This window comes from Aulostomus chinensis, chromosome 18 (assembly GCF_037954235.1).
Source record: "Aulostomus chinensis isolate RoL2024-O1b breed Wild chromosome 18, RoL_Achi_v1.0, whole genome shotgun sequence".
Classification (NCBI taxonomy): Eukaryota; Metazoa; Chordata; class Actinopteri; order Syngnathiformes; family Aulostomidae; genus Aulostomus; species Aulostomus chinensis.
This window is the reverse complement of record NC_141337.1, coordinates 15,336,811-15,364,203: the sequence shown is the minus strand read 5'-3', so window position 1 is coordinate 15,364,203 and position 27,393 is coordinate 15,336,811. Positions and strand designations below refer to the sequence as shown.

Genomic DNA, 27,393 nt, shown 5'->3' with positions numbered 1-27,393 from the left:
ATATATATATATATGTATGTTGGATGTATTATATATATGTATATATATTCTTAATTTTTTGCTTTAACTTTTTATCTTTTGCTTTTCAGCCATTTTTCTTCAAATCTCAGTAGAACCGTGTTTTTATAGAGTTAACACGACAGCACAGGTTACTCCTAGAAACATAAAGCATAGCCACCCCAGGTAGAGTTAAGCTCTGTTGCCCATTGAGAACCGTATAATTTAGTCCACATGAATACTTTATTACTTATGAATTATTATGCTTATGAAACGCACTCATCCTGGGATTCATTTCCCACATTAAAAATTGCAAGCTACTGATAAAGTAACTGAAGAAGAAGAATTGAACCGGAAGTGCTAACGGACAGCCGCCACACCGAAATCCCTAAAGTAAAGTTACGTTGGGATGATGAAGTCCTCCAGGTATAAGTCTTTTATCACTCTTAGACAAATCTTTTTAAATGTAGGGGTTGAACGGTACCTGGCGTCGTCATTCGTTATAATTTACTTGCCCGGTTTATTAGGGTGAACATTTGTTTAGCTAGTTAGCATCTTTAGCAGTGAACCCCTTAGAGACCAGCTTGTTGGTTTATCAGAAAAAAACTGGGCAATAAAGCTATTACATAGTAGGTCGTTTTTGCTTAATGTATTTAGTGCAAACCGCCATTAAAAATGCACGTAACAAACTCAATTAAATAGTAAAAGTCTCCTTCCCAGCTCACGAAGAGTCCTTCAGGTGCTGGTGAAGTTTGAAACCAGGGGCTTCCCTTACCCCCAGCTTCTCTACTTTGAGTTTTGTTTCTGGATGCCGGTTTAGGATCATTGTCACTCTGTTATTATAATATCCTAATATTGCTGTTTTTTATAACTGCAGAATACATCAAATCCATGAAAAGTCTGTTCTGAGTCACTTACTAGTTTTTGACTCTTTGGAAAAGTTGGACAAACAGTCAGCATACACACAGAGTTAAGAAGTGCTGGTGGGCCTGTAAATACAACCAGAATAACTGTGCTACGATACAGAAAATGATTTACCCATGTGGTTAAAACACAGTATAAGTATTCATTGTTTTGTTTTGTTTTTGGTTTCATCTCAACAGAATGTGTCAGTTGGTGGAAAAAAAAAAAACATCACCTGGGGTTCAGGTTCCCTCGACCAAAAACCAATTGGGATTTTTACACTGCGCTTTGGATTATGGTAGAAAATAATCTTTACGTTGAAAATGTTTGAGACATACGGATTTGGTTTTAAGGGTTCAAATGTGCAATTATCAGGGGTGAAAATCTGATGTTAGGCTCTGAGTGAACTACATATGGGATGTTTGACTTTGCTTCGTAGCTTTGTCCTTCTTCTGTGTTCGCTGGCGTGCGATGACCTCTTTTAGCCACTTGTTAGCAACCACCTCCTTCAACCCAGAAAGCTCTAAAAGTCCTGAGTTTGAGGTGGTAGTTACTGATGTATTTTTTGCTGCAGCTTCAAATGTTAAAATATCTTAGGCAAGTGATAACCACACGCTGTCTTTGAGGCATTTAACCAAAAAACCCCATTGTCTATGAAATGAGTCAACAAGACATTCAACAATGCTAAGTAGCTCACTCCTTTCCAGGTTTTAGGACTCATTCCTGGCCTTGTACATTCACTGATGATCTGCGTGCTTCTTTTTTCTTGACAGTGAACTTCAGGTTTAGTGTGAAATGGCACCTTCAAAATCAAAGAGGAGGTTATACTCATTTGAGATGACCAACAATGAAGAAAGTGAACACAAGAAATCCAAACTTTTGTCTAGGGCATTAAAACAGAGTTCAAAGAAATCCGATTCAGAAGTGGCCCCGTGTCTTCTGGCTGAGTGAGTCCACCTCACACAACTCGACGACTGCAAAACTGCTTCCAAGTCTTTGTATCCTCACTCAAAAAGTGTATTTTTGCCTTTGAAGTACTCTGAATTTTCTGTCGCTCACAGCTTTCTGTAGCTTTTTTCCCTCTTGTGTCACATCTTTGTGATTCCAGAATGCAGAGTGAGCCAGCTAATTGTGCCCCTCTCAACAAAATACAGAAAAAACTGTCCGGAAATGTCAATTACAAACTCTCAAGTCCATTGTCCAATATAATCCACATTGTCTTTATCAGCTGTATGCTCAGTAATCCATAAACGATTTGCACCCCCCAAATATTCCATTTTGGTGCTAACATGAGTGAGCGCCAAACTGGAATAGTTTTAGCAAACATTTTAATTTGAAAACCTGCTTAATTTTCTCTGTTTTTAACATTTGTGTATAGAGTGAAGAGGACGTCCCCCCTGTCAGCGTCCTCAGGGGGAAAGATGAAAGTCTCCCGATCTGAAGTGAGAAAACAAAAAAAGAGAAAAAAAAACAACTCAGAGATTCTGATCTGTTCACTTATTTTGGCAAATTCTCCTTCCCACTACAGCTGCAGAGAATAGTGGAGCAGGAAGTCTCCAGGGTAGTGACGGAGAATGAGACCAAGCTACAGGATCTAGCAGAACTTATTCAACAGCTGGATCATGGATTCGACTATGAGAGCGTCATCAGAAGACTGGAGGTTGGTGGACTTCCTTCTGTACGATTTTATGAGATGAGAGCAAGTATATTACCTACGTTACCGTTTTGCTCACTTGCCCTATGGGTGTGGAAGACTGGTTAACCAACTCCCTTTCATGCTGTTATTTTTGTCCTGCCCAGGGGTGAAAGTGAGCCGGAACGGGCCGGAACTCAGTTCCGGTAAAATATTCACGGCCGGAACGGAGTTCCGTTAAAAAAAGTAGGAGAGGGGAGCTGTCAAAATCCCATAGTAAATAAAGAAAACGACGTCTGAAGGCGGTTTCACTCTGAACGCGGCAGACGCGGCGTGCTGCGCGGGGTGGGGCACAAGCACGCTCAGCGCTACCAAGTTGCTGGGCTTGGTTTGGTGAAACCGGCCTTGACACGGAGTCGTGCCCATGAGCACATCGCCGCATGCCAGGCATTTCTGGTCGGCTGACAGATGGACACGTGGGTCACGTTACCAGCATTGTTAGTTTTGATTGGTTAAAACCACACGTGTTCTGCTTTCATGGAATGAAAAAAAGAGAGAGAAAACACAACAGAGGGCAAAATCAAAGAACTTGGCTGCTGGCTACCTGCTTTGGCACAATGCAACGTAAAATAAGTGACATGTTTAAGCGAAAATGTGACAGAGTTGAAGAAGTAAGAGAAAAAGTTCGCAAAGTTAGACCCAGGGAAGATTGAGACTCAGAGCAAATCACTGATGAGAATGAGTTCCAGGGAGAGACTGTCTCTGTGGAGTCTACCAGTGAGAACCTATAGGAAGAATAAATCATTGAGTGATACTGATGATCTGTTTTGTCATGGATGCGTGTCTGCCTGTTCCCTGTTGTCAGCACTGTAGTGGGCAGTTACTGTAAAAAGCAGTTTTCAAAGCATTTCCAGGGGTAGCGCGGGAAGGGTGGGGCTATGGGGGCTGCAGTTGTGTGGGGAACAGACACCCGAAAACTGGAATAAAAATCACCCAAAACCATAAAACTTCATCGGCGGCGCTTTTGTTTTTTCATGCGTGCGTACAGTTCCGGCAAGACTTTTCAGCCACTTTCATCCCTGGTCCTACCTGAAAATGTTGAGACCTTTTTTTTTTTTTTTTTTTAAATTTCTCTCCGCTTTTTTCTAACTAATTCCTACCAGTTTTACAATTGTTATTTTTTTCCCTTTTTGTCTTCAAATCTAGCAGTTCCTTATAAACTCAGTGAATCCCTCTCTATACCACAGGCACGTGTTAAACTGATGACCAAGAGAGCAGAAGCGGCAATCGCCCACACAAAGAAAACAGAGAAAAAGGTTTTGATATTCATCATGAACTGTGTCATTAATTACCTTACGATACCAAAAGATGCATAAGAGCCTGTGGGATACGCCGATAGAACATTATTACTCTGCCAAATGTGATGAATCTCAACATTTCTATGTTTTTCTTTTTCTTTTTTTTACTTTCAGAGTTCCCCGCTGTTGCTTCGTGAGGTGGACGTGATCAGGTATGGAGAAGAGACACAGTGGTTTGGACTTGAAGTCATTTGGATGTAATCAGTCCTGATGTCACTTGACGTCTGCCCCTGCAGGTCTGACTCCGAGGATGAACCCATAATTCTATCACAGAGTAAGAGCCCAGCAGCAACATACGAACCAATGAATGGTTCTCATTCATCGGGAAGTATTTAACGTGTTCACTGGTTTTCTCCTTCAGCGGATGGACAGAGCATCGATTTCAAAGACAAGTCCAGTGATGTCATTCAAATTATGGTAGGTGAAGTTTATTCTCTTCGTTGTTTTGAAGAGCTCGTTTGGAGAAGAGATTCCGCATCATCAGCAGCTTTGTGCAGTTAGGCTGAGCAGCAGCGGCTTCTGCCGAGACTAGAATTAAAACCGGACTTATCAGAGCACGTCGCTGTTGCAACATCATTTGAAGAGAACGGATTTTGACGAAAGGACAGAAGGTCACTTTCCCGCTCTTTTATGTGCATTTTCATTTTTCACAGAAAGAAAATGGTTGGAAACCTACGAACGGGAGTGAATCAGGATTTTTAAGCTGGGGGGGAACGTGAATGAATTAATAAATGCAAATAAATTCAATGGAAATCAGTTCGGTGAATAAATGATGACATACATCAGTCATGCGATGTCCCCGGAACTCTTCCAAAAGCCCATAGCTGTAAAATTAGCTGTTAGAAAATTCTTAAATATCATTCAGTCTTTCAATAAGTTCTACGTCCATCGCGTTGGTTTGGTCCCCTCCATTTGTATCTGGGTTTCTTTGAGGTTTGACTGGCGTTCTGTAATGACATCGTCTTGCTACGCCGTCGTCTCCTGCAGGGGTAGACGGGAGAATGAGCGCACCAGTTACTGTTATTCAGTGTGAAGCAACCACGAAAAGTCCCATAACAGCAGCGGATGGAAACAGGCATCATTTTATACTTTTTTTTTTGCGGAACTTATGACAACACGGTTCAAATTCGGAAGGAAACCTGACTGGAGACAATTAAAAACAAAGTTTTTCGGTTTTTTAGATGCTTATGGCTGATACTGTGTTTGCAGTGTGGATCCACAGCAGCTCTCACAAGTTGGTGTACCATTAAACGGATGCTGAACAGTGTTGACTAAAAAAACAAAATAAGATTATTTTTGGATGCCTTTGACGAAACCCATCCCTTGTTTATAAATTATGTTTTTAAATCACAATTTAGCACAAAAAATGGTAAACACATCTGCCGTCAATACTGCTTTCATTTAAGATGCTGTGTTCTTACATAACAATAAAGCAGCGAATCCAGTCGGGTTTTTAAATAAATACTCCTGGACGTCTCTATCTCGAGTAAATTAAAATATATTGAAAAGGTTCAGGATGATTGAACTTTCCTCTCCACAGGAAACCACCAGAAAGGCGCTAAAGAAGATGCGCGCAGATAATAGAGGTAAGCTGTTTCAAATCTGTCCCCTTTTATTTTTCTGACCACATTGACAGTGTAGAATTGTCATGATGAACGGTTACATGTTTAATAGTCTGAACTATCTATCTTTCGCTACTTTTAAGTCTCTCCTTTTTTCACGTCCCCTCTGGTAAAGCGCTGACGTCCGCCATCGAAGATTTAATCGATGATCTGCCTCCTCCGGTTCTAACTCCTTATGGCTCTCCTGAGCTGAAGGTGGGATGCTTTTACTACTTAGCACGCATAAATATTTCACGACATACACAAGCAAGCCGAAAAGTTGTCCATTTTAAATTCATATTTCCGTATTTTTTTTGTGTAATTCAGAAACCCGACATGATCATGAAGAAACAGCCAAATGTTGATCAGGGACAAGAAATCAAGGTTGAGAAGTTGAAGGCGTTCAAAGAGACGAAGGCTGAGCAGATGAAGGAGGAATGTCTGTCTCCCAGCCATGGCAACAAGCCCAAATCCTCACCTTCACAGCAGGTCTCACTCACACACACGCACACACCAAGCCCAAATGAATAATTATACGTTGCTGTATTCACATTTCCTGCTCTTTTTCCACCTCTAAGGATGAGCTGGCATATCCTCCCCTTCCGCTGACCCAGTTCCCCTCCACCTTGAACATGGAGGCTGCCTCATTCAACATCCCCCTTAAGGTCAAAGTCCAGCTGGCTCTCATCAAGCATCCTGGTTGTCTCTCTGTGCTGTGGAACACGGAGGAGAAAGACCCCTCCGAGGCGCCCATAGAGAGTTACAGGTGATGAGCGGCGCAAGCTTGTCGTCCTCACTGAGCTTTCAGCTAAACACAGTGCAGGATGACATCATTTCCTGGGGGAGGTACACCGTGGAGGGCAGTGGTTCTCAGCTGGTTGTTCGGGATTAGAATTGCGTTGCAGAGCCATTTTGATTGTGTCTTTGAGGTGTGTGTTTGTGGAAAAAACATCTAGGAAAGAGGTGTACACAGCAATTCAGATCCTGTGCTTTTATTTTGAAGGAAATCCATTTCCCACGATGGAATGTAACAACGTGTTTATTATGAAGATGATTATGCTGATGAAGAATTGCTACTGACAGGACATTCTGTGTTATACAGAGTTGTCCAGTTACATGAAGCTACAGCTGTATTTAGTAGTTGATTTCTTTCTGGTGAATTAATGCTGCTAATTTGAACGTATTAAGAAGGAATATTTTCTTCACGCTCTGCCATCTGCTGGCCACTCAGGTTCACTGTGACACTGTTGTCTAATGTGACTTGTGAATTTTCGAGACTTCGGTCCCAGCTCAGTCGGTTAAATTCAGAAGTGTAAATCAAGCCCCAGGATCCGTCTCTTAGCGGGATTACGCTAAAATGTGCCGACTTCAATGGAATCAGGCGACAAGGTGGAGCGTGAGCTAAGATTGATCCATCTGAATGATGGGGTCTTGTAACTTTGACCCGTTTCTTTGCTGTTGACCTTTTCCTCACTTCCTCATGAAATATTGACAGGACAACACAAAGCCCAGAGAGAACAGGGGAAAAGAAGAGGAAGATTTTTTTTTTCTACATTGTATTTTTTATGTCAAGAACGAAGTTCAAATGTTGAAGGGAAAAAACTTCCATCTAGGAGTAAGCTTTAGCCGTGTTACTGGTATGAGCTGTCCGATAAGAAAGCAGTTTCCTTTCTCAAAATGGTGTTTTAACTTCAACGTAGAATTTAGACTTTAATCTCATTGTGCCCCGAACCCCCCCCCCCCCCAAAAAAAAAACAGATACTTAAAAGTGCCTCTCTCATTTATTTTCACTGTATTCCTCAAACTTATATTCTGATGTGGATATTTGGAGATCATCGTGACAAATTTCTAATATTAATTCTAATTATTTGGGAAATATTTCCAGATATAAACGGTGATGCCCCATTTGTAGATGGACGTATAGTAGAAGTGCAGGTTAAGATATTAAGATGGTTTCATGTCTTCAAACATTCAAGACACATGAAGCTAAACACAGGTGTTGGTTTTTGTTAGCTTGTTTCGATGGAAATCGAAACTGCAGATGCCAACATCCGAGGCCGGTGGTAGAAGCCAGATGGCGACAGCATCTGGTTGATGTCAGAATAGTCCAGTTATCCACTAGAACTTTCTGGGTTGCTCGCTTCATCTGCTCTCTCTCTTTCTCTCCCTCTGCGGCAGCATCCTCATGACCATGGAAAAGGTGAAGGGTTCTGGCGTTCTACCAGATTGGAGTACCTTGGGTGTGGTGCGGGGCCAATCCCTGCCCATGTGTGTGTTCATCACCAAGTACAAACCTGGGCACAAGATGTGTATTGCGGTGGTGGGCAAAGACGTATATGGCCGCTATGGACCCTACAGTGAAGTGGTAACAGCCATCATCCCTGAATAGCTGAGAGGAGGATCCGGGACCACGTCAGACCGCGTCAGTTAGAGCAGCGACTGTGCTGATGGAAGCGCCCAGCCTTCATGTGTTGGTGCTGTAAATTAAAGTTCCAGGGACCCTTAACAGATGAGCGGTACAGAAAATGGTTGGATGGATCCAAATACAGTGCAGTGGGATTGCTTCCAAATGTGATGCTTCAGTGAAGAAAGTTACGTTCTTGGCACTTTGTTCTCTCTTATTATGACTGACACTTGTTTATTCTGCCTGGACACACACACACACACACACACACACACGCACAGAATATTTCTAAGGTTTTCAGTCAGTTGCCGGTGAAGCCTTAAATGATATAAGTTGTGCCATTACATTTTATATTAAATGTTCATTTGTGAAAATTAATGCTTTAATAAATTTGACAGAACAGAATCCTAATGTCAGACTGATTTAATGGATGTAATGGAACCCACAAAAATGGGGCATCTTTTCCTTCTTCATTAACCTCCCCATCCTTGAGGCTCTCCTGAAGGAAGCTAATGAAGGGTTACTCAAACCGCTCTTTACTTTCGACCGCTTTTTTCATTTTTTTTTTCGTGTTGAGTAAAATAAAACAGTCTGTGTAGACGATCAGTGCTCAAACGTTTTCCCCTGGAGGGCTGCAGGCTTAAAGTAAACATAGAGGGACGGGACTAAAAAAAAACCCCATCTACTTTCTGGTATTCCAGAAAGTAGAGCACTGCAGCAATCAATTCTGTAGGTAAGAAAAACATGCATTGATATCTCCATGTTGGTTCAAGAGTGATAAGTGGCTCAGAACATATAAACAGGCTACCAAGATTTCCTGGTTAGACGCGTAGATAACAGTTTTTGCTAGGTGACATGCGTGAACCCAACAATGACTGCACTTCCAAGAAGAAAAAATGAAAATCTTTTCATGTCTAGGGATGATGTCACCTCATGGGAGCGTATAATAAGAACAAGGAAGGTCCTAGAATTGACCCTTGAGGCACACCATACTTAACACAGGCAAAAAGGAGACACGTAACCTCACATAACTTCTGGTGCATATATAGGAGTAGAGTATAGGAGTATTCAGTAAGGCTGCCCCCCCCCCCCCCCCCCACACACACACACACACAGCAGAGTGATAGTGCTCCTAAGACCACTGAAAACACACACACACACAGTGGCTTAATCAGAGCTGACAGTGGAGGAGAGACAGGGTGATGAAGAAATGATGAGGCAGTGGTGAAGTGGAGAGAGAGTGATTCAGGAACAAATGTGCTCCTGGAAGTTTTAAAGTGAAGTGTCGGCAGAAAGGTGACCTGCTTTTTTAGTCCTGTCCCTCATGTAAAATAGATGGTCTGTTTCGCATTAATTTAAAAAATTTGAAGTATTTATTTAATTATTTCCCCCACCAATAGAAGTCAAACACCCAACAGCTGTATGTCAGGAGTAGTTCTGGTATCAGGACAGGTGAGGGCAGTGGAGAGGTCAGGCTGTCAGGTGGAGCTGCAGGAGTGACACAAAGCAGGCCCATGCAGGGAGACGTTGGACATCCACAGAGACGCTGTTGCTGTGTACGAGTTTGACTTGATGTATTTACACGACAGGTGAAGTAAGTAAGAAACTCATTCATTCAAAAAAATTGAAAGAAATAAAACTGAGTGAGCTAAAGGTTAAGGTTTGTGTTAAGTGAAGGTAAACTATGATTTTATGATTTATTGCATTATTACGCATGATTTATCTTTGAAATATTGAATGTTGTTCAGTCGTTGATATTTCGCCCCTTGTGTGTTTAAGGTTATCAATCTGCTCGATCTTATTTCTACTTCAACGTTTTAATAGGAAATTGTGAAATAAAGGAGGAGAACAAAAGAAAAGCTGAGTTGCCAAAAATGCCTCCTGTACCCACTTTACTTCCAACTTCCTCACGATACGGTTAACAACAGCGCACCATTATACTTTATTACTGATTCACTTTTCTGGTCTGAGCTGACATTGCGCTTCACCATTCGAACAGACGCAGACATAAACACAACAGAGTACTCGATGGTTGAGGAAGCTTTTATTTCCTGCATGTAGCCTTGACCTTTAGAGGTCAAGCCATCATTTTAAAAGGTAAGAGTGATTTTCTTTTCTTTGCCCGGCGGTCAGAATGAGTGTCAGTAGCGCTGGCATTGATCAGTAGAAGTTTGAATACACAGAAACAGCCACACCACCGGTTCGGCTTCTGCTTTGCCAGATAATGTTTTGTTATCGTTCTTTCCATGCCCACTCACAAAAACATCTCTGATAAGAGAGCAACAACTATTTCAGAACAGGATATTAAATATATACTTTATAGCCTCTATCTGAATCTTAGTTGCAGTCCAAAGGTCGTCATTCAGTCAGTGTGGACTATGACAATTATTACAAAACAGGCTGTGCTTTTGCCTCAGTAATGCTAACGTTTGTGAGGTATCAAGCGCGATCCAGTAAATACTCAGAAAGAAGTCAGTCATAGCCACAGATGTGTAAAAACAGAATCTAGTACATTCCAGAATGTAGGACCGCCCTTCCTTGGAACACAGAAATAACTTGTCTTGGAAAAGCCAGCCATCTGCAAAATCATCAGCAGTTCATCTGCGGTGAGAGGGGGCTGGGATATGTGCTACATTTGGGAGGAAACTCTAAGCGCTGTGTTTTTGGGTTAGAAAGCAGACTTTTGCTCCATTGACTAAAGTTTCTGTGCAACAAGGGAGGGATCTTTTTTAGCCATTTTTCTCCCTCCCTCTCTTTCCCCTCTCTCTGTGGTCCGCCATTTTCCTGCTTGTCTGTGCTCACACACACACACACACACACACACACACACACACACACACACACACACACACACACACACACACACAAAACTGGGTTCCCGCCCACAAACAGCTGGCTTGCTGTGTCCAGTTTTTCTCCCTGTTGTTCTCATCTTCTTTCCCTCCCAGAATGAAGCCACGCTGCCACACAGACAAAGGCGAATGTATTTCATCGTTCAGTTTCTAGGTTTGTGTTTGCGTCGGTGTGTGTGTGTGTCTGTGTGTGTGTCTGTGTTTGTGTGTTTGTGTCTGTGTCTGTGTGTGTTTGTTCAATGTTTTATTACTGTCAGTTTGGAGCAGCTGACATCTTTTTTTTTTTACTGCATGCTTGTGAACTCAGGTAGTAATTGTTCAACTGGAAATGTGTTTTCAATTCTTATTAAAACTACAGATCCCCTGAGCTGCAGCTGAAGGAGTAACACCATGGGAAGCCTCTGTTCTGCACTGAGGAGGAGTAAAATAAGTAAAGATGGTTCTTACAAGCCTGACCAAAATACAAATGAGATTTCAACCCAAGGCGTCAGCAGAGAAACGTCCCCTCTCCTCCTGAGTGGGCTACATATGCAGAATGAAGCTAAGGCTGCAACAGAAGCTCCAGAGGATGAGACGTCCTCCAAGGAGACCGGTGCAGCGGAGAGTAGAACCCTAGCATGTGACAACACCATGGGTGTGAACGTCCAACGGTGAGTCAGGCTTGTTTTCTCTTTGATATTCCTATACCGTGTTCAATCAGGGTATGTACTTTGTATAAATAACTACCTTATATATGAAAAAGCTTATTTAAGGCCGTACCTGGTTATGTGCATGTTTAGTTTGCAAGTAAGTACACACAAATACTCTCCTGAACTCCCAAATCCCCTTTTTCTTTCCCGCATCACTTCCCTGGGACTCCAGAAAGAGCTAATGGCATCTCATTGCTGACAACAGGTACAGCAACAAAACAACAGCGAAACTGACGTTCAAAAAGTGTCTTGTCCAAACTGGTCAACACATTCTTTCGTCAACGTACCCTCTTGTAGTCTTGAGCGCAGGGCTGGAAGGCAGAAGAAGACCTGGATTAAAACAGGATGATGTGTTTCAGAAATTTGTAAACGAATATTTCCGGACAGTTTTGCTTTGTTGCTGTTGCCATTATTTTTCATTCTAAGTGTGTGTCTGGAAACAGGCCAAGTCACATTGTGTTGCCCGTGTCCTCGGTTCCTAAACACAATATGACACTTATTAAAATAAAGGAGGTAAGCACGCTCCCATCCCACACTGTTTGGTGAGCGTTGCAAGCGTCATCACAATGTGATTATATTAATGAAACCCATAACTTTGTCAGTTTGAACACCCAGTACCTTTTCATAATTGAGTATAGGTGAAGGGGACTTGCCAACTTTTTTTGGAGTTCGGGTTGAAAATGTTAAATGTAATGCATTCTTGTTTTGTCCTTTGTCAGTCCCTGCCTCGCCCCTGTCCCTGATCTGTCCTCAGAACTGACTGAAGAAGAGAAAGGTGAGCTAAAATTGATCTTTTCCATCCATCCACTCATTTTCAACTGCTTGTCCTGTTAAGGGTCGTGGGGGGTGGGGGGGTGGAGCCTATCCCAGCAGGTACGAGCGAGAGGTGGGGTTCACCCTGGACAGGTCACCAGTCCATCACAGGACCAACACATAGAGACAGACAACCATTCACACTCACAGTCACACCTACAGTCAATTTAGAGTATCAATCAGCCTCGTCCTCTCTTGATGTCTTTGGACTGTGGGAGGAAGCTGGAGTACCAGAGAGAACCCACACAGGAACAGGGAGAACATGGAGACTCACACAGAAAGATCCTGTGATGGAGCCGGGGCTCGAACCTTGGACACTCTTTCTGTGAGGGGACAGTGCTGACCACTGCACCACCTTGCTGCCTAATTGATAATTTGATGAAGAAAATATTTTCTTAGGAATCAGAAAAATCTGTAGTAAAATCTGGTCAACTGGACGTAAGTTTATCTTGAAGACGTTTCACTTCTCATCCGAGAGGCTTCTTCAGTTCTAGTGAAGAGTGTGGAAACTCCAGCTTATAAACCTATGTGGGAGTGGTCAGTGCTATTGTGGTGGAAACGACCCTCCCGAGACTCACCTGGCCTCCCCAAACGACAGTCGTTGTGCGGTGTCAGGGAGTTTCAGGGGTGGTCGTTAGGGAGTTTCACCGACCACTCAGATGCTAATGGGCTGTGCTGGCAGCAGCCGTTCCACATGGGTCTTTCAGCTGAACTCTTTGGGGAAGCTTTGAAAGGACTTGGTTGTAAATAGGTGAAAGGAAATGTCGCAGTCCACCTCCTCCGTTCAAAGATGGTTTCTCTATCCTGACGTGGATGGCTTCTTTAACTCCTCTTTCAAACCATCTGTCCTCTCTGTCGAGGATTTGGACATGGTCGTCCTGGAAGGAGTGGCTTTCCTCCTTGAGGTGGAGGAAAACCGCTGAGTCCTGTCCTCCAGAGTTGGCTCTTCTATGTTGGGCCATGCGCTTGTTGAGGGGCTGTTTGGTTTCCCCTATGTAGAGATCCGTGCAGGCCTCACTGCATCTGACAGCGTATACCAGATTGCTTTTCTGGCTGTGAGGGGTGGGATCTTTGGGGTGAACCAGTCTTTGTCTCAGAGTGTTGTCTGGTTTAAAAGACACAGGGATGCGGTGCTTATTATAGATTCTCCTTAATTTCTCAGAAACCCCTGCCACATAGGGGATCACTATGTTTTTTCTCCTGCCTTCTTCATCTTCCCTCCTCCTGGAGCTCTCCTCCTTTCTGGACCTGGAAGAGGATTTTACAAAGGTCCAGTCTGGGAAGCCACAAGTTTTAAGTGCTCTTTTCAGATGCTGCTGTTCTTTTTTCCGGCCTTGGACGCTGGTGGGGATGGTCTCCGCTCGGTGTTGCAGCGTCCTGATGACACCTAACTTGTGCTTCGATCTACGATGACCTGGATGAATGAGAACCTACACAGATTTCTTAGGAATGTTAAAAGTACTCAGTTCACTCCTCAAATTCTGTATTTTATTTATAACCTATATGGAGGCCTTAAGAGGCAAGTGGGAAATCTTAATTATTTTAATAAGAGTACTAGAGTTTTGTTTTTGGGACAGGAAATGATCTATAACTACGGATGTGATTACTATTTTTTTTTAATTTTTACCTTTATATATTACATAAAAATGTATGAATATGATTTTTTTCAGCACCTCCACCAATGATACTTTGGATTACTGTATCATAATAACAAGGAATGCCATGTGATCGGTCCAGTGTCGGCGACTACTTTCAAAGGCTTATGGATCCAGTGTGACCACACTTAGACTTCATTGAAGTGTCACTTGTCAGCTGGACTAGATCCCAAATCTCAGGACCGCAATGAATACTGATCATTATGCCAAAACTTGTTTCCCACCTACTTGCTGGATGGAAAACAGAAATAAGAAACAAGGAAGATTATCTAGTGGTCTGTCTTTTCTTTTGCAGTTCTTAGGTCATTAACACGTTTAAATAATGGATCATCAGACTTGCCCAAGCCGCCGGTCTCGAAATGTACAAAGATGCGTGGCGTCATGCGATTGATTAACTCTCTTTTTGTAGAAGCTGAATGGGTCAACAGCAACAGGGCGAATCTCATCCAGAGCATCGAGTTAGTGATGCCAATAGCCGACGAAATGCTTGAGCGGCGCGCAATCCATAAAGAGACCTACTCCAAAATCAGGGCTGCCGGGACCCCCGAGGCACAGATGAGGGAGCTGTACTCAGCTCTCACAACTCCAAAAGTCAAGTCCATCTTCAGCAGAATCCTCAAGGAGATTCAGCCAGAAATATGTGAAAGTAAGTGCGGCTTTTTTGACATCAACCATGACCTTATACATCTATATCAACAATAATCTTGGTGCGTCACACACAAATTGAACAGTTTGGGAGCTGATGTCTCAAGCCAAAGCCAATGTAGAAAAACCAACAACAATGTTATTCTCTATGTTGAATGGATCCGACAACACATTGAACTGGTTCTCCCTCAGCCCATGCTACATCCTCCGCCACCTTTGGGGAATAGTTTTATATTATCATGCTAGCATTTCTTCCTTGGCGGAGTTATTTATGTGATTACTGGCATGCGCCGTGACGTAAAGCATGTGAACAATAAATACTCTTTAAATGGGTTTTGACATTTTGTAACTCTTTTGTTTCAGCTGATTCCATCGAAGAAGTCATCCAAAGGCATAAAGAGTCTTTGAAGGCTAAGTGCCACTATGAGTTTGAAGGCACTGAAAGGGACCAAAAGCATAAAAAATCACTGGAAGCCATTTTCACTGAGCTTCACATAATACAGGGAGAGAGTGATCAAGTCAAGAAAGAACACGAAATTTGGGATATTCAACGTAAGTCAGGGAATCAAGCACCCATTGGCATAAAAATTCACTGTAATGACATCTTCAGATCAACGCCAGAAGATGATAGGCCGGACCAGAAAGACGCCATCAGGACTGTCATGACAAAGGGAATAGCTGGAATTGGGAAGACAGTCTCTGTGAAGAAGTTCATTCTTGACTGGGCGGGTGGAAAAGCCAACAAGGACCTGGACTTCATTGTCATGCTGCCATTCAGGGAGCTAAACCTGGTCATGGGTGACCCCTTAAGCCTTGAGACACTTGTGAGAGACTTCCACCCAGAACTGAAAAACATCGCAAGAATATTTGCGAATCACAAAGTTCTGTTCATTTTCGATGGTCTCGATGAAAGCCAACTGCCTATGAATTTCAAGACGACAAAAAAATTGACAGAAACCGCCAAGGAATCCTCTGTGGATGTTCTCGTGACGAACATCATCCGGGGGGATCTTGTTCGGGATGCACTTGTGTGGATAACCTCGAGACCGGGAGCAGTGTGCCGCATTCCTCGAAAGTATATATACCAGTGGACTGAGGTCCAGGGGTTTAATGATGAACAAAAAAAAGAGTATTTCAGAAGGAGATTTGAGGACAAAAGAATCGCTGAGAGAATTATTGATCACATCACAACGTCCAGGAGTTTGTACATCATGTGCCACATACCCATCTTCTGTTGGATTGCTGCAAAAGTTATCGCGCATATGCTGTCGAAAGCAGACGATGCTCAAGCTGCAAACATAAAGATCCCCACAACTCTCACTGAGATGTACACATACTTCCTTTACACTCAGATTCAGATAGCCACTGAAAAGTATGACGAGCACGAGGCCAGCATGGAAGAGACCTTCAAGGCAAATGAGGATTTCATATTTAAATTAGGAAAGTTGGCATTTGAATATTTGACAGAAGGCAAAATCATATTCCGAGCCGGTGATCTGAAAAAATACGAAATCAGCATCGACAAAGCTGGAGTTCACTGCGGTTTGTGTACGGAGATATTAAAAGAAGAGAGTGTGATCAGTGTGAAGAAACTCTACTGCTTTGTGCATCTGACAATCCAGGAGTATTTCGCTGCTCTCTTTGTCTACCGTCAGTTTGCCTGTAAGAAAATCGATTCACTAATTCTGAGGGATTTCTTGCTGCAGGGGTCTGAAGATGAGCTCAAAGAACTCTTGGATTCAGACCCAGTTGATATCCCTCTGGATGAGCTCATGGAGATCTCAATTGCTAATTCAACCCAGAGACAAACGGGAGAGCTGGATATGTTCCTCAGGTTCCTCATTGGCTTGTCTCTGGACAAGACGCAAGAAATGCTTCAAGGTCTGATTGAGCAGACAGAAGAACACTCAGAAATGATAGAGAAGATAAAAACAAATCTAAAAGAAATTGATTTGAATGACTGCTCTCCTGACAGATGTCTGAACCTTGTCCACTGCCTGATTGAGTTGAAAGACAGCTCCCTACACGATACTGTACAGCAGTATCTGCACTCAAATCCCAATCCGGAGTCTCAGCTCTCCCCTGTTCAGTGCTCTGCTCTGGCTGACTCAGTTCTCATGTCCAACACACCTCTGGATGAATTCAACCTGAAGAAATACAGACCATCATATTTGGGTATATTTAGGCTGATCCCAGCGGTGAGGAACAGTAGAAAAGTGAGGTATGTCGGTCGGTAAAACAACTGCTCACAAGGGCCGACTCATATCGTGTTGGTGCGAAGTCTGGTTCAGACTGTGCCTGGGGACAGGGTGCTTATTTGTACAGCGTGCTTATTTGGCCCTGGGGCAGTTCGAGGAGGTGGCCTTTGGCACAGGGCAGTTGCAAGCGTGAGAATTTGTTTTTATCTGCTGCGTGCCTTCCACCTGCTTCCTGTTTGCTGTGGGTTGAACCAAGTAGGGGCCCCCCGGGTCCACAGTGTCACTTCACTACATGTCTTTCAAGGTTTGAAACTAGCACAGATCTGAGTGTAGGAGTGTTTTTACAATAGATAATAAATGAACTGTTAAAACACCTTAATTCTTACCCCGAAGGTGCTTCAAATACACCAGTAATAGTACTGCAATCGTAGTATTCCACTCATTTTCATACTCGTGGATTCCTGATACTGATGAAGTGATAGAAATGGAAATGTTGATTTCTTTGCTTATAATCCACTGAAAATACAGCCGTTACTTCCTTTTTAACTTCATAAAAAGTGAAAATTTCAATATACCACCTTACAGCATTGCAATATTTCGCATCCTTTAAGTTTTAACGTGATACACATCCTATCGCCAGATTCTTGCCCTGATGAATGATTTAACATACATAAACAATGCGTTTAAGGATTCCTCGTCAGAACTGTTCCCCGACCGTTGAATGATTGTCTTTCTTTTCGTCAGGATTTCAGGGGTAACTTTAAATACCTGGGTTTGTGGACCAATCTCTTCTGCCCTTCAAATGCCAAACTCTGTGTTAACTGAACTGCACCTGACAAATAGTTCCTTTCATGACAAGGGGATGGAGGCCTTGATCAGTGGACTGCTGCACCCTGAGAGCAAACTAGAAGCTTTAAGGTTGGTGAAGCTAATGCGATTGTTTTGGCTAGTTGTCCTCTTTTCTTTATAGTCATGCAGAGGAATTCATTGAATTATATATATTTTTTTGTATTTGTAGTTTCTCAGGTACGGGACTCACTAAAGAAATGTGTGAGAATTTGGCATCCGTGATCGAATCAATCCAGTCAAATCTAAGAGAGCTTGAACTGAGCGGGAACATACTGAGGCAGGCCCTGCCTTCTGTGCTCCCTGTCGCAAAAAGCCCAACTCTCAGGACGCTAAGGTCGGCCTCACACACTATTCTTCTGCGCTATCCTTCACTCCAAGTTCACTCACAAGTTTATTTTGTCTTTCCACTACTCACAAATAGGCGTCTTGACCCAATAGAAACATCCACCGTCCCTTTTTACCAGCTGCGTATAGTTAGCGTGAAACGATGGGTGCCTGATGGCTAACTGGCATAATTAAAATTTCTGTTCACAAAGCCTCAAGTGCATCCATCAGCAGGACCATGTCCACCTTCTCGTCCAGCTTTATGGCGTTTTTGACAGTTTTTCTTTTGTGTTGTAGTTGCTGTTACTTGCTAGTTGCCATGAGCCTGAAGCTGAGTACGTGTGGCTGGCTCTTTTGGCATTCTTGGGTCAAGAAAGAAGTCAAAACAGAAATGTTTCTGTGAGCTCAAGACACCTATCTACGGGTACCTGAACGGCAAAAACTCTTCCCGGGTGAAGTGTCACTTTTTTTTATGTCAGTATTAATTATGAAAGCAAAATATCACATGGTAATTTCAGTATAAACATGCTGTATTTGTGTGGGACAAATGTTAGGTTAAAACAACTTGTTTTTAAATTCTTGATGGGTCAATTATCACGGTAAGGGGTTACCGTACGCGTTATTCATCTTTTAGCATTCAATATCGCTCTCAATTTCTTCTACGCGTCTTCCAGCAACAATCACTCCACTCTCTTGGTTCATCTGTCAGTCTGGTGGAGTTTGATTTTTTTTCCTGTTGTCATAGAATGTCTATCATCTCTGTGTACAAAGGCTGAACAGAAATTACGATACAGCACACATCCTTCAAGAATTGGGGACCATAATAAGATCCAACAGGTGTTACCTTCGAGAGCTGGAACTGAATCACACCTGTATTAAAGACTCAGACCTGGAGAGCCTGGTAACTATCATGACCAGCAAGAACTGTGCACTGGAGATACTGAGGTAAATGATACACATTTAGTTGAGCTAAATATTAGCACTATTTTCAAATATCCTGCATATTAGGTTTTCCCATTGCTATGAAAGTTTATGGAGTTCGCATCACACTGGCGGATGAAAATCTTGTTATACTTGCCGTGAATTGTTGCAACCACAACCGAATTGTATATATTTCTATATTTGTTCTTAGTCTCAGTCATAACAAAGTTACGGAGAAAGGTTGTGAGATGTTGGCCTCAGCACTGAGCTCCACAGAGTCCCACCTGATGGAACTGGACCTAAGCTACAATGACCTTCTGGACTCAGGAGTGAAGACGCTCTGTGACGCGCTAATGAATCCACACTGCGGTTTGACTAAACTAAGGTCAGTGTAGAAGATGGATCTCATTCTATTTCACTTTATTGACAATATATCCTCACGTACCAAATGAATAATTAGATATGATCGATATGGCACAGTACAGTTGCCAGACAGGAAAGCATGCATGTATGAGGACTGCAGGGTTCCCTTTGGGTGTCGTTGACTCGGCAGAATTTTTCAGAAACTAGTGGACTTCGTATCACCAAAGATGGTGAAGGAGTGCAGCAGAATCAGACCAACAAGAAACCATTAAATTCTGGGGCAGTTTAGTCATAGTGACACCTTGTGGCAGATGTTTTTGTTACACTTTGATGTTCTCCGAGTGTATACTATATACTATATATATATATATAGTATGCATGATCATTATTACATTGGACTGATTGCTTCCTTTAGGCTGCTTCCTGCTCTCAAAGTGTCAGCTGGTGCGATGTATAGTTCTCCAAAGAGAAAGGCCGATAATAGAATGGGACTCATGCCATCTTAACTAGAGAAAACAGCTGCTGATAAGGACATCTGCCACATACCTAAAATGTCGGTTGTTCGATATCTGTAGGCTGTCATTCTGCAGAGTGACAGGAGATGGATGCCGCGCGCTCGCCTTGGCTCTGAAGTCTGACCACTGCAGCCTCAGGGAGCTGGACCTGAGCTTTAATCACCTCTCAGATCAAGGAGTCAAGCTCCTGAGTGAAATACAAAGAGATTCACGCTGCAGTTTGGAGAAACTCAAGTGAGCTCAAACAGATCTTTAATTTAATCTGAAGCATGTTGATGTGCATCCGTGTATGTGTGTGTGTGTGTGTGTGTGTGTGTGTATGTGCGTGTGTGTACATGCACACATGTGGTGCTGGAGTCTCACCCCTGTACCTGTTTTATTTTCAGTGTGGACCACAACGAAGAATGCTGGTTTGATTTGAAACTGCTGAGACAGTGTAAGAAGATCATTTCTTCTATAGAACTTTATGAGTACATGGCACCTCTTTGACAATAATGTACGAGCAGAGACATTTGTGCAGAGACGTTTGTGCAGAGACGTTTGTGCACATGCTTTAGTGTGATATTTTCTATGTAAAATCTAGCAGTCATCATCAGCCACTTTATCAGGTACAACAGTTTGTTGTCAGTGTTGAGTACTGGAGCCTGGGAAAACAAAAATAAAAAGATAAGACGACAAAATGTGGAGAAAAACTTGTACCTTTTCAAGAACTAAGTCAAGATGCTTAGAATGCGGTCGGTGCCATTTCAAGATTAAATTCAGACCATCCATCCATCCATTCATCCATCCATCCATCCATCCATCCATTCATCCATCCATCCATCCATTCATCCATTCATTTTCTTCTGCTTATTCCTGTTAAGGGGGCTGGAGACTATCCCAGCGGGGACGAGGCTGATTGATACTCTAAATTGACCGTAGGTGTGACTGTGAGTGTGAATGGTTGTCTGTCTCTATGTGTTGGTCCTGTGATGGACTGGTGACCTGTCCAGGGTGAACCCCACCTCTCACCTGAAGGCTGCTGGGATAGGCTCCAGCCCCCACGAGCCTAAACAGGATGAGCAGCAGAAAATGAATGGCAGATGATTCTCCTGTGCTGTAACAGAGTGATGTAGGCTACGTGAGACTGTTCTCCTCTAGACTCACAGAACTAACAAGTAAACCAAGAACCGAGCACAGGTGTAAAGAATACTCTCTGTAATACCGTACTCCAGTAATGAATTGTTCTTTATTGCAGATGCCTGCAATTTGACACTGGATCCCAACACTGCAGCCTTGCATTTAATACTGTCAGAAGGCAACAAAAAGGCAGTATACGCGAGAGAGAAGCAGGACTACCCTGATCATCCGGACCGTTTTGAAAATGCTGGAGTGCTGTGCAAAGAGGGTCTGGCTGGTCGCCATTACTGGGAAACAGAGTGTGTTTCAGCCGATGTAGGATTGGCCTACAAAAGTATGGCGAGAATGAGCAACAGTTCGGTGGACTTCTCATTTGGACAAAACGAAAAGTCTTGGTGCTGGTCGGGAGAAGGTTGCTTTTGTCACAATGACTCCTCAGTGGAGCTTTTAAACTGCTCCACAACGTCAAGCACCATAGGAGTGTATTTGGATTGGCCGGCAGGTATTTTGTCTTTTTTCGAGGTCTTTCCTGACGAACTGATCCACCTCTACACTGCTCACACATCTTTTACTGAACCACTCTATCCTGGTTACTTTTTGTACGATGGATCAATTCACATCTGTAAGATAGAGTAGAAAAGAAAACCAAAATATTTGTGCAGTTTTCAAATTCCGCCCTCCAGTCAAAATTGTGTTTTTCCATAGTTAATGTTTGAGCTTCACTCTGTAAAGTGACACATGTACAGTGTACATTTTTCTGTATATGCTATATATTCTTATACTGTTTATTATTTTTATACTCTGTATATACAGTATATATATATATATATTTTTTTTTTACTTTTCTATCTATCTCATTTAAGTCCTTGCACTATTTTCTGTCTCCCCCCCCCCCCATCCTGCTGTAACAAGAGAATTTCCCTAGAACAGGATGAATAAAGTTCATGTTGTGTGATATTATCTTCCTCTGTACTCATTAAAAACCTGGATTCAAGAGTCGGGCCGATGAGCAGGATTTGTCACATGATGAATATTTTTGATCCTGGTCCATTTTATTTTGAAAGCAAAGACAAAGATGGCAGGAATGTTTGAAGCCTGCGGAGCGCAAATGCTGAGCCTTGACATCTTGTGTCAGGCTTGTATAATCAAAATAAATATGCAACCTCTGATATGCGTGGAAAGCTTTTTTTTTAAATATATGTGATGCAGCTTTGTCACCTACTTTGCTGCATTCTACTGATTAACCACTAGGTGGGGATACTTACCAGGGAATGAGAAAGTCGGTACCTCTTACAGGCCTGTCGGTTCATACTGTGGTTGTGCTTGTATGCAACATTTGAAAGCATAAACCCTCTACACGACTGTCCTTTGCTCACAGGAATATTTAATTCTTGCTTAAAATTTCAGGGTTTCTTCATTTTAGAACAACACACAAGGAATTTAAAGCCTTATTACATTAAAAAAGGCGAGTATATGGAGTTTTAATGGATGATAATGCTCTTTTTCTTCTTCATATTTAACACTGATGTGCACAGGGACCTTGGAACAGGTGGGAGCAGATGGGCACACACACACACACACACACACATTGAAGAAACAATGAAGCAATAAATCGAGCTAAACGTTCTCTTGGAGAAAACAGGATCAAATCCTTGACGCATAAGTCACCTTCTGTTTGAGATTATTTATGCATATTATTTATTCATATCCTCATCTTGACTTGGTGTCTATACCCATATGTTGTCGAGGTCAGGGAGTGTCTCCTGTCCAGAAGTTTAAAAAGTTAGCGGGGTCACCCCAGGAAAGAGATTAGTCCTCTGGGGACCATGAATGGTTTTAGAAATTTGCACAACGATCCATCCATTATTGAGATGATTTTACGCTGTGATTAATTCACGCCGCTTTCAAAGCACGGCGAAATTTGTAGTGAAACGCGAAGCTGCAGCTGTTGGATTCATTGTCATGCATCACATTTCCAGGCAGGCATTTTAAGCCAGTGATGCTATATTTTTTTTAATGTTGTTATTTACAAAAAACCCTGTGTTTACAAGCTGGAATCTATGTTGCAGCTCATGTGCACACTAAACTGGCTAAACTGATTAAACTGAAATTTTAAAATCTACTTTCAACACTTTTCCAAAAAAAAAAAATGGATAAAATGGATTAAATTAAACTAATATTTGTGGCCACAAAGAGAAGGAAAAAAACTGTGATCATAATATATGATCAATTTACAATATAACTAAAATTTGATTAATATGTACCACAAGCTATAACTTGTTTCCGCAATATAATTATTTTTTGGCCATTTAATATAAGTTGTTCCTAGAATTTAATTAATGTCTGAGGAGGCATTAAAACTTGTTTTTGGCCCCAAAATAACAACATAACATGGCCCTACGCTTTGATTTATGGAAAGTTCTATCTTGTGTTTAACAAAATATAGACAGTTTTCTTAAGGGTGGCATGGCTCAGAGGTAGAGTGGCCGTCTAGCGATCGAAGGGTCGCTGGTTCGATCCTCACTTCCCCCAGTGACCACGTCCAAGTATCCTTGCACAAGATACTGAACCCCCAGTTGCTCATGATGCGACGGACTGGTGACCCGTCCAGGGTGAATCCCACCTCTCGCCCCATGTTAGCTGGGATAGGCTCCAGCCCCCCCGTGTCCCTTCATGGATAAGCAGTAAAGAAAATGGATGGATGGATGGACGGATATTTCTCACACTCAAAAGCTCCATAAAATAGCAGGAAGCAGGAATGTTGTTTGTTAAAAGAATATTCATGTTTTTCAACCTCTGTGGAACACGTTATTAATTATTGATTAACTATTCTAAACTGCTGCAAACGGCCTTTCAGGTGTGGTCCCCAACACTCCTCCTTCAGGCTCTGTTGTCAGTCTGATATCAGCTTCGTCTCTTGCCTCAACATGAACTCCTGCATGGCTCTGCTCAGACCTCCGCCTGCTGCAGCTTTTTTGTCCTCATTTCATGGTTTTCATTGGCCCATTTGCAACTGGCTGATAGATTTATCAGCTACAAAAATGCAGTTGAAAGGTTTGGATAGAAGCCAAGTGTGAGATAGTCTGGGAACCGGACAAACCCACTGGCTCATGTTTTATTAGCTTTGGCAGATGGGATTTGGTCCGTAGATGTCAGGCTAAATCATTGCCGTATACCCAAGTAGCAAGTATGAATAAGATAACGGACCTGGGAATATATTCATAAGAAATATTCCCAAAGTACTTGCATTCATGTAACTTCCACCTATTAAATGACAGAAAACCCTGTGATTGTGATGTGTTGCTGTCACTTTTATCAATTTATCTTATCTGGCGTCATTGTATTGAGCGACCTTGGGGTTACAACACTGGTGGCAATAATAGAGATATAGCTAAACAAACAAATAATGGCTGTCTTGCACAATTTTGTTCCGTTCACGAGAGGAGGAATAAATAGGATTTAGATCCCCTCATGTTCGTCCACCACTACGCCGATGACACTCTGGTCTACGTTTCTGTCCAACCACATCCCTCCCATTCTAAACCAACTTCACTGGCTCCCTGTACTAAACTAGATTCATTATATAAACCACCAACGTAGCCTTCCTTGACCTTACCCACTCTTATTTCTCAGACCTCTTCCAGGACACCCCCCCCCCCCCCCCCACACACACACACACTCCGCTCCCTGTGCTCATCCTCAGATCAACTGTTATCCGTCTCCTCCTCACTCTCCAGCACCGTGGGCACGAGGACGTCCAGGTGCACCTCTCTAAGGCTCGGGAACTTCCTTCCCTGACACATTCGACTGTTCAAGACTCTTCATTCTGATCCCACATTAAAATGTTGAAACTAGCCATTTGTTATTGGACTTTTGCTGTTTTAGTCCACCTCCTAAATGTTTTCATCCTTCCTTCCTTTGTCTCTGCAGGTTTTAACACCATGTTGGATTGAGCTGACTTGTTTCAATTCTGTTCTTTTGCACATGCAATGATGTTATTCTCGTTTCTGCTATGTTGTAGTGGTTCATTGTAAATAAAAATCTTTATCAAAACAGCCCAAAAATGTGCCTCGATTTTGAACTTGGCTAATAATGTGTGTGTGTTTGAGTGAGTGTGTGTGTGTGTGTGTGTGTGTGTGTGTGTGAGAGAGAGAGAGAGAGAGAGAGAGAGAGAGAGAGAGAGAGAGAGAGAGAGATTCTGAGTGGTATGATGACCAGAGGAGCTGCTGGCAGCTGAGTTAGCAGCATCAATCTTTCATGGTTCTTGTGTTTAAATTGCTGTTATCTGTCACTTGTTTCACTTCTCATGAGTTGGAACGCGTCCACCACTGATAGAGCGACACACCAAGTCCTGGTGCACCCTGGACTTTCAAAGAGTGACACAAGGCACTGTGATTGGTTTGAATAATGTCACGCCTGAAACACACATATGACCATTGGGTGTCTAATGACTGTTTCTTTGCGCCATGGCGACTGCTCTGATTACAGGCCCTCTAAATACCAACAAGTGCTCTGGCTAAGATTTAAAAAGAGTTAACATAAACACCATATCTCTTCTGATGTCAAGGTCAAATGGGTGTGTGTATACATGTGTTTAAGCGCAGCTGATGACCATGCTGGGTAGACTGAGTCGTGCAAGATAATGTGTGAGGAGTGTGTGGTTTTACATGGAGCCGTGTGTTTTCTAGACCGAGAAATGTGGTGTGACAGCCGGACCGTTGACAATACAGAACTTACAGTGACAGGGTTAACAATGGAGGACACCTGAAATACTGTATTACATGGCTCATTTCACCTCTTTCCTGCACCTGTTCAGTCGTTTTGTTCTCTCTCTCTCTCTCTCTCTCTCTCTCTCTCTCTCCCTCACACTCACACACACACTCACATTTAGATCATATTATATTTCATCGATATATTATTATCATTATTATTATTATCAGATTTAGATAGTATACAAAATGAATGAGAAGTTTTCACTGTGTATGTGTGTGTGTGTATGTAAGTGTGTGTTTCTCTAAGGAGCAGCAATCCCTACAATCATAACGAGTACATCTTTACAGCTAGCTAGATTGTTATTTACTGTTTTTTTATTTTAAACTAATTATACGTCTTAACTTAAGAGTTGCCTGAGTACTGTTACTTTGCAAATACAAATGGAAGTGACTGTGGTGATGAGTGGACCCTCGTGCACGTGTTACGGACCAAATTACTGTCTGGATAGTAATAATAATCACCCTTGACATGCATAAATGGGTTTACTGGTAACCAGACAGAATGAATCCATATCCATCAGAATGCAGAAGGCTTGGGGTCTAATTACAGTTGTCTTATGAACCAAGTCATTTTAATTATAACTCATTAATTATTAGTTTGATTCAGTTCAAGATAATTTGCTTTATAGATTTTTTTTTTTGCTTACCGGTTGATGCACCTTCAATGTTTTTAATTTTGTTGGCTATCCTCTGTTCACAGTTGGTATTTCTGTGTCTTACAGTAGTTTCAGCTACAGAACTCTTCAGTGGGAATCGCTTGGTGATCCGTTTTAATCCTGCCCTGCCCTGCCCTCTGTGAGAAAATGGAACACAAGCATGGGAATGAAGGGGAGCAGGCAGCAGCAGCAGCAGGATAGGAAGATGCCTCTGTTAAGATTGTTAATGCAACATCCTTGTTTGACAAGGTTTCACATTAATATTTCAAAATGTGAGCTTTCACATGTAAATCACTGAATGTAAAAGCTTCATTTTTTCAGGTCCTGTGAGCAGAGGGACCTCACCGTCTAAATGAAAAGGTCAAGTTGTTTTTTTTTGGACAGATTATACTGTAGCAGGCAGTGATTGACTTGTGTAATTTCTGAAAACCCTCACGGAGTGAAGAGGCCCTCCCAACTAGCAGCGGTGTTCCGTCAGAGTGAGTGGATTGCATTTGTATGGGGTTGTCTAAAATAAACAACAACAACAATCGGTGGAGAAAATTCCTCTTAAATGAGGAATATATTAATTACATTCTCTGAAAACAAACATATTTAAAGCTTAAATTCTGAATTAGTCAACTAGAAGACTCTTGTACCCGTGGAAGTAAAAAGAAGCCATCCTCACATCAAAGCTGTCTAAAAAAAACTCATTTCAGGAGTTTTCAGGAGTTAAATCTTGTTTCTATTTCCTCATGAGAGTATCGTGTCGTCTGTCCTGTCAAGGATATAACAAAGAGTTTTTAATTTTGCTCCTAAATGTGTAAAGTGGGACAAACAGCAGATGGAAGCTGAACAGTTCACAATGAAAAAATAACATTTACAACACCGCATCTTTAATCAGCGGGTGGCGGGCGGTTGCAGCTCTACAACTCACATGCACATGCACTTTCTGGTGTTTTACAAGCCTCTATACACCATGATTATACCCCATATATACAAAAGAAAGACTATTTTCTAAAGGTGGAAACAAAAACATGCAACATTTTCCACCTTTTAGATTAAGAAAACAGTGGTAGACGTACTCAGATGTCTAAGACCGATAAGTGGGGCGACAAGGGTACGAATCCTGACTTCATTTTCTGCC

The 27,393-nt window shown here is 42.3% G+C and overlaps 2 protein-coding genes across 5 annotated transcripts; both read left to right on the top strand.

The window, feature by feature from the left end:
• The first annotated feature begins 313 nt into the window (after window positions 1-313).
• Window positions 314-8,299, top strand: atf7ip2 (activating transcription factor 7 interacting protein 2). 2 transcript variants are annotated; one of them, XM_086184444.1, is made up of 13 exons: window positions 314-423; window positions 1,674-1,847; window positions 2,279-2,342; window positions 2,429-2,560; window positions 3,781-3,849; window positions 4,006-4,043; window positions 4,128-4,165; window positions 4,253-4,308; window positions 5,432-5,477; window positions 5,629-5,708; window positions 5,820-5,981; window positions 6,071-6,258; window positions 7,671-8,299. In XM_086184444.1, exons 2-13 carry the CDS (start codon window positions 1,696-1,698, stop codon window positions 7,879-7,881), a joined length of 1,236 nt encoding a protein of 411 aa, XP_086040570.1. In that variant the 5' UTR covers window positions 314-423; window positions 1,674-1,695; the 3' UTR covers window positions 7,882-8,299. The 2 variants fall into 2 exon arrangements, with proteins under 2 accessions (XP_086040570.1, XP_086040571.1); XM_086184445.1 differs by lacking the exon at window positions 1,674-1,847 and having other exon boundaries at window positions 338-423.
• A 1,086-nt stretch (window positions 8,300-9,385) lies between these two features.
• LOC147245354 (NACHT, LRR and PYD domains-containing protein 3-like) lies at window positions 9,386-21,972 on the top strand. 3 transcript variants are annotated; one of them, XM_086185433.1, is made up of 14 exons: window positions 9,386-9,490; window positions 9,896-9,993; window positions 10,845-10,902; window positions 11,107-11,398; window positions 12,157-12,212; window positions 14,315-14,551; window positions 14,914-16,771; window positions 17,493-17,666; window positions 17,767-17,931; window positions 18,693-18,866; window positions 19,054-19,227; window positions 19,781-19,954; window positions 20,107-20,156; window positions 20,958-21,972. In XM_086185433.1, exons 4-14 carry the CDS (start codon window positions 11,139-11,141, stop codon window positions 21,473-21,475), a joined length of 3,840 nt encoding a protein of 1,279 aa, XP_086041559.1. In that variant the 5' UTR covers window positions 9,386-9,490; window positions 9,896-9,993; window positions 10,845-10,902; window positions 11,107-11,138; the 3' UTR covers window positions 21,476-21,972. The 3 variants fall into 3 exon arrangements, with proteins under 3 accessions (XP_086041559.1, XP_086041561.1, XP_086041560.1); XM_086185434.1 differs by lacking the exon at window positions 9,896-9,993 and having other exon boundaries at window positions 9,422-9,490; XM_086185435.1 differs by lacking the exon at window positions 10,845-10,902 and having other exon boundaries at window positions 9,421-9,993.
• Window positions 21,973-27,393: the final 5,421 nt, after the last annotated feature.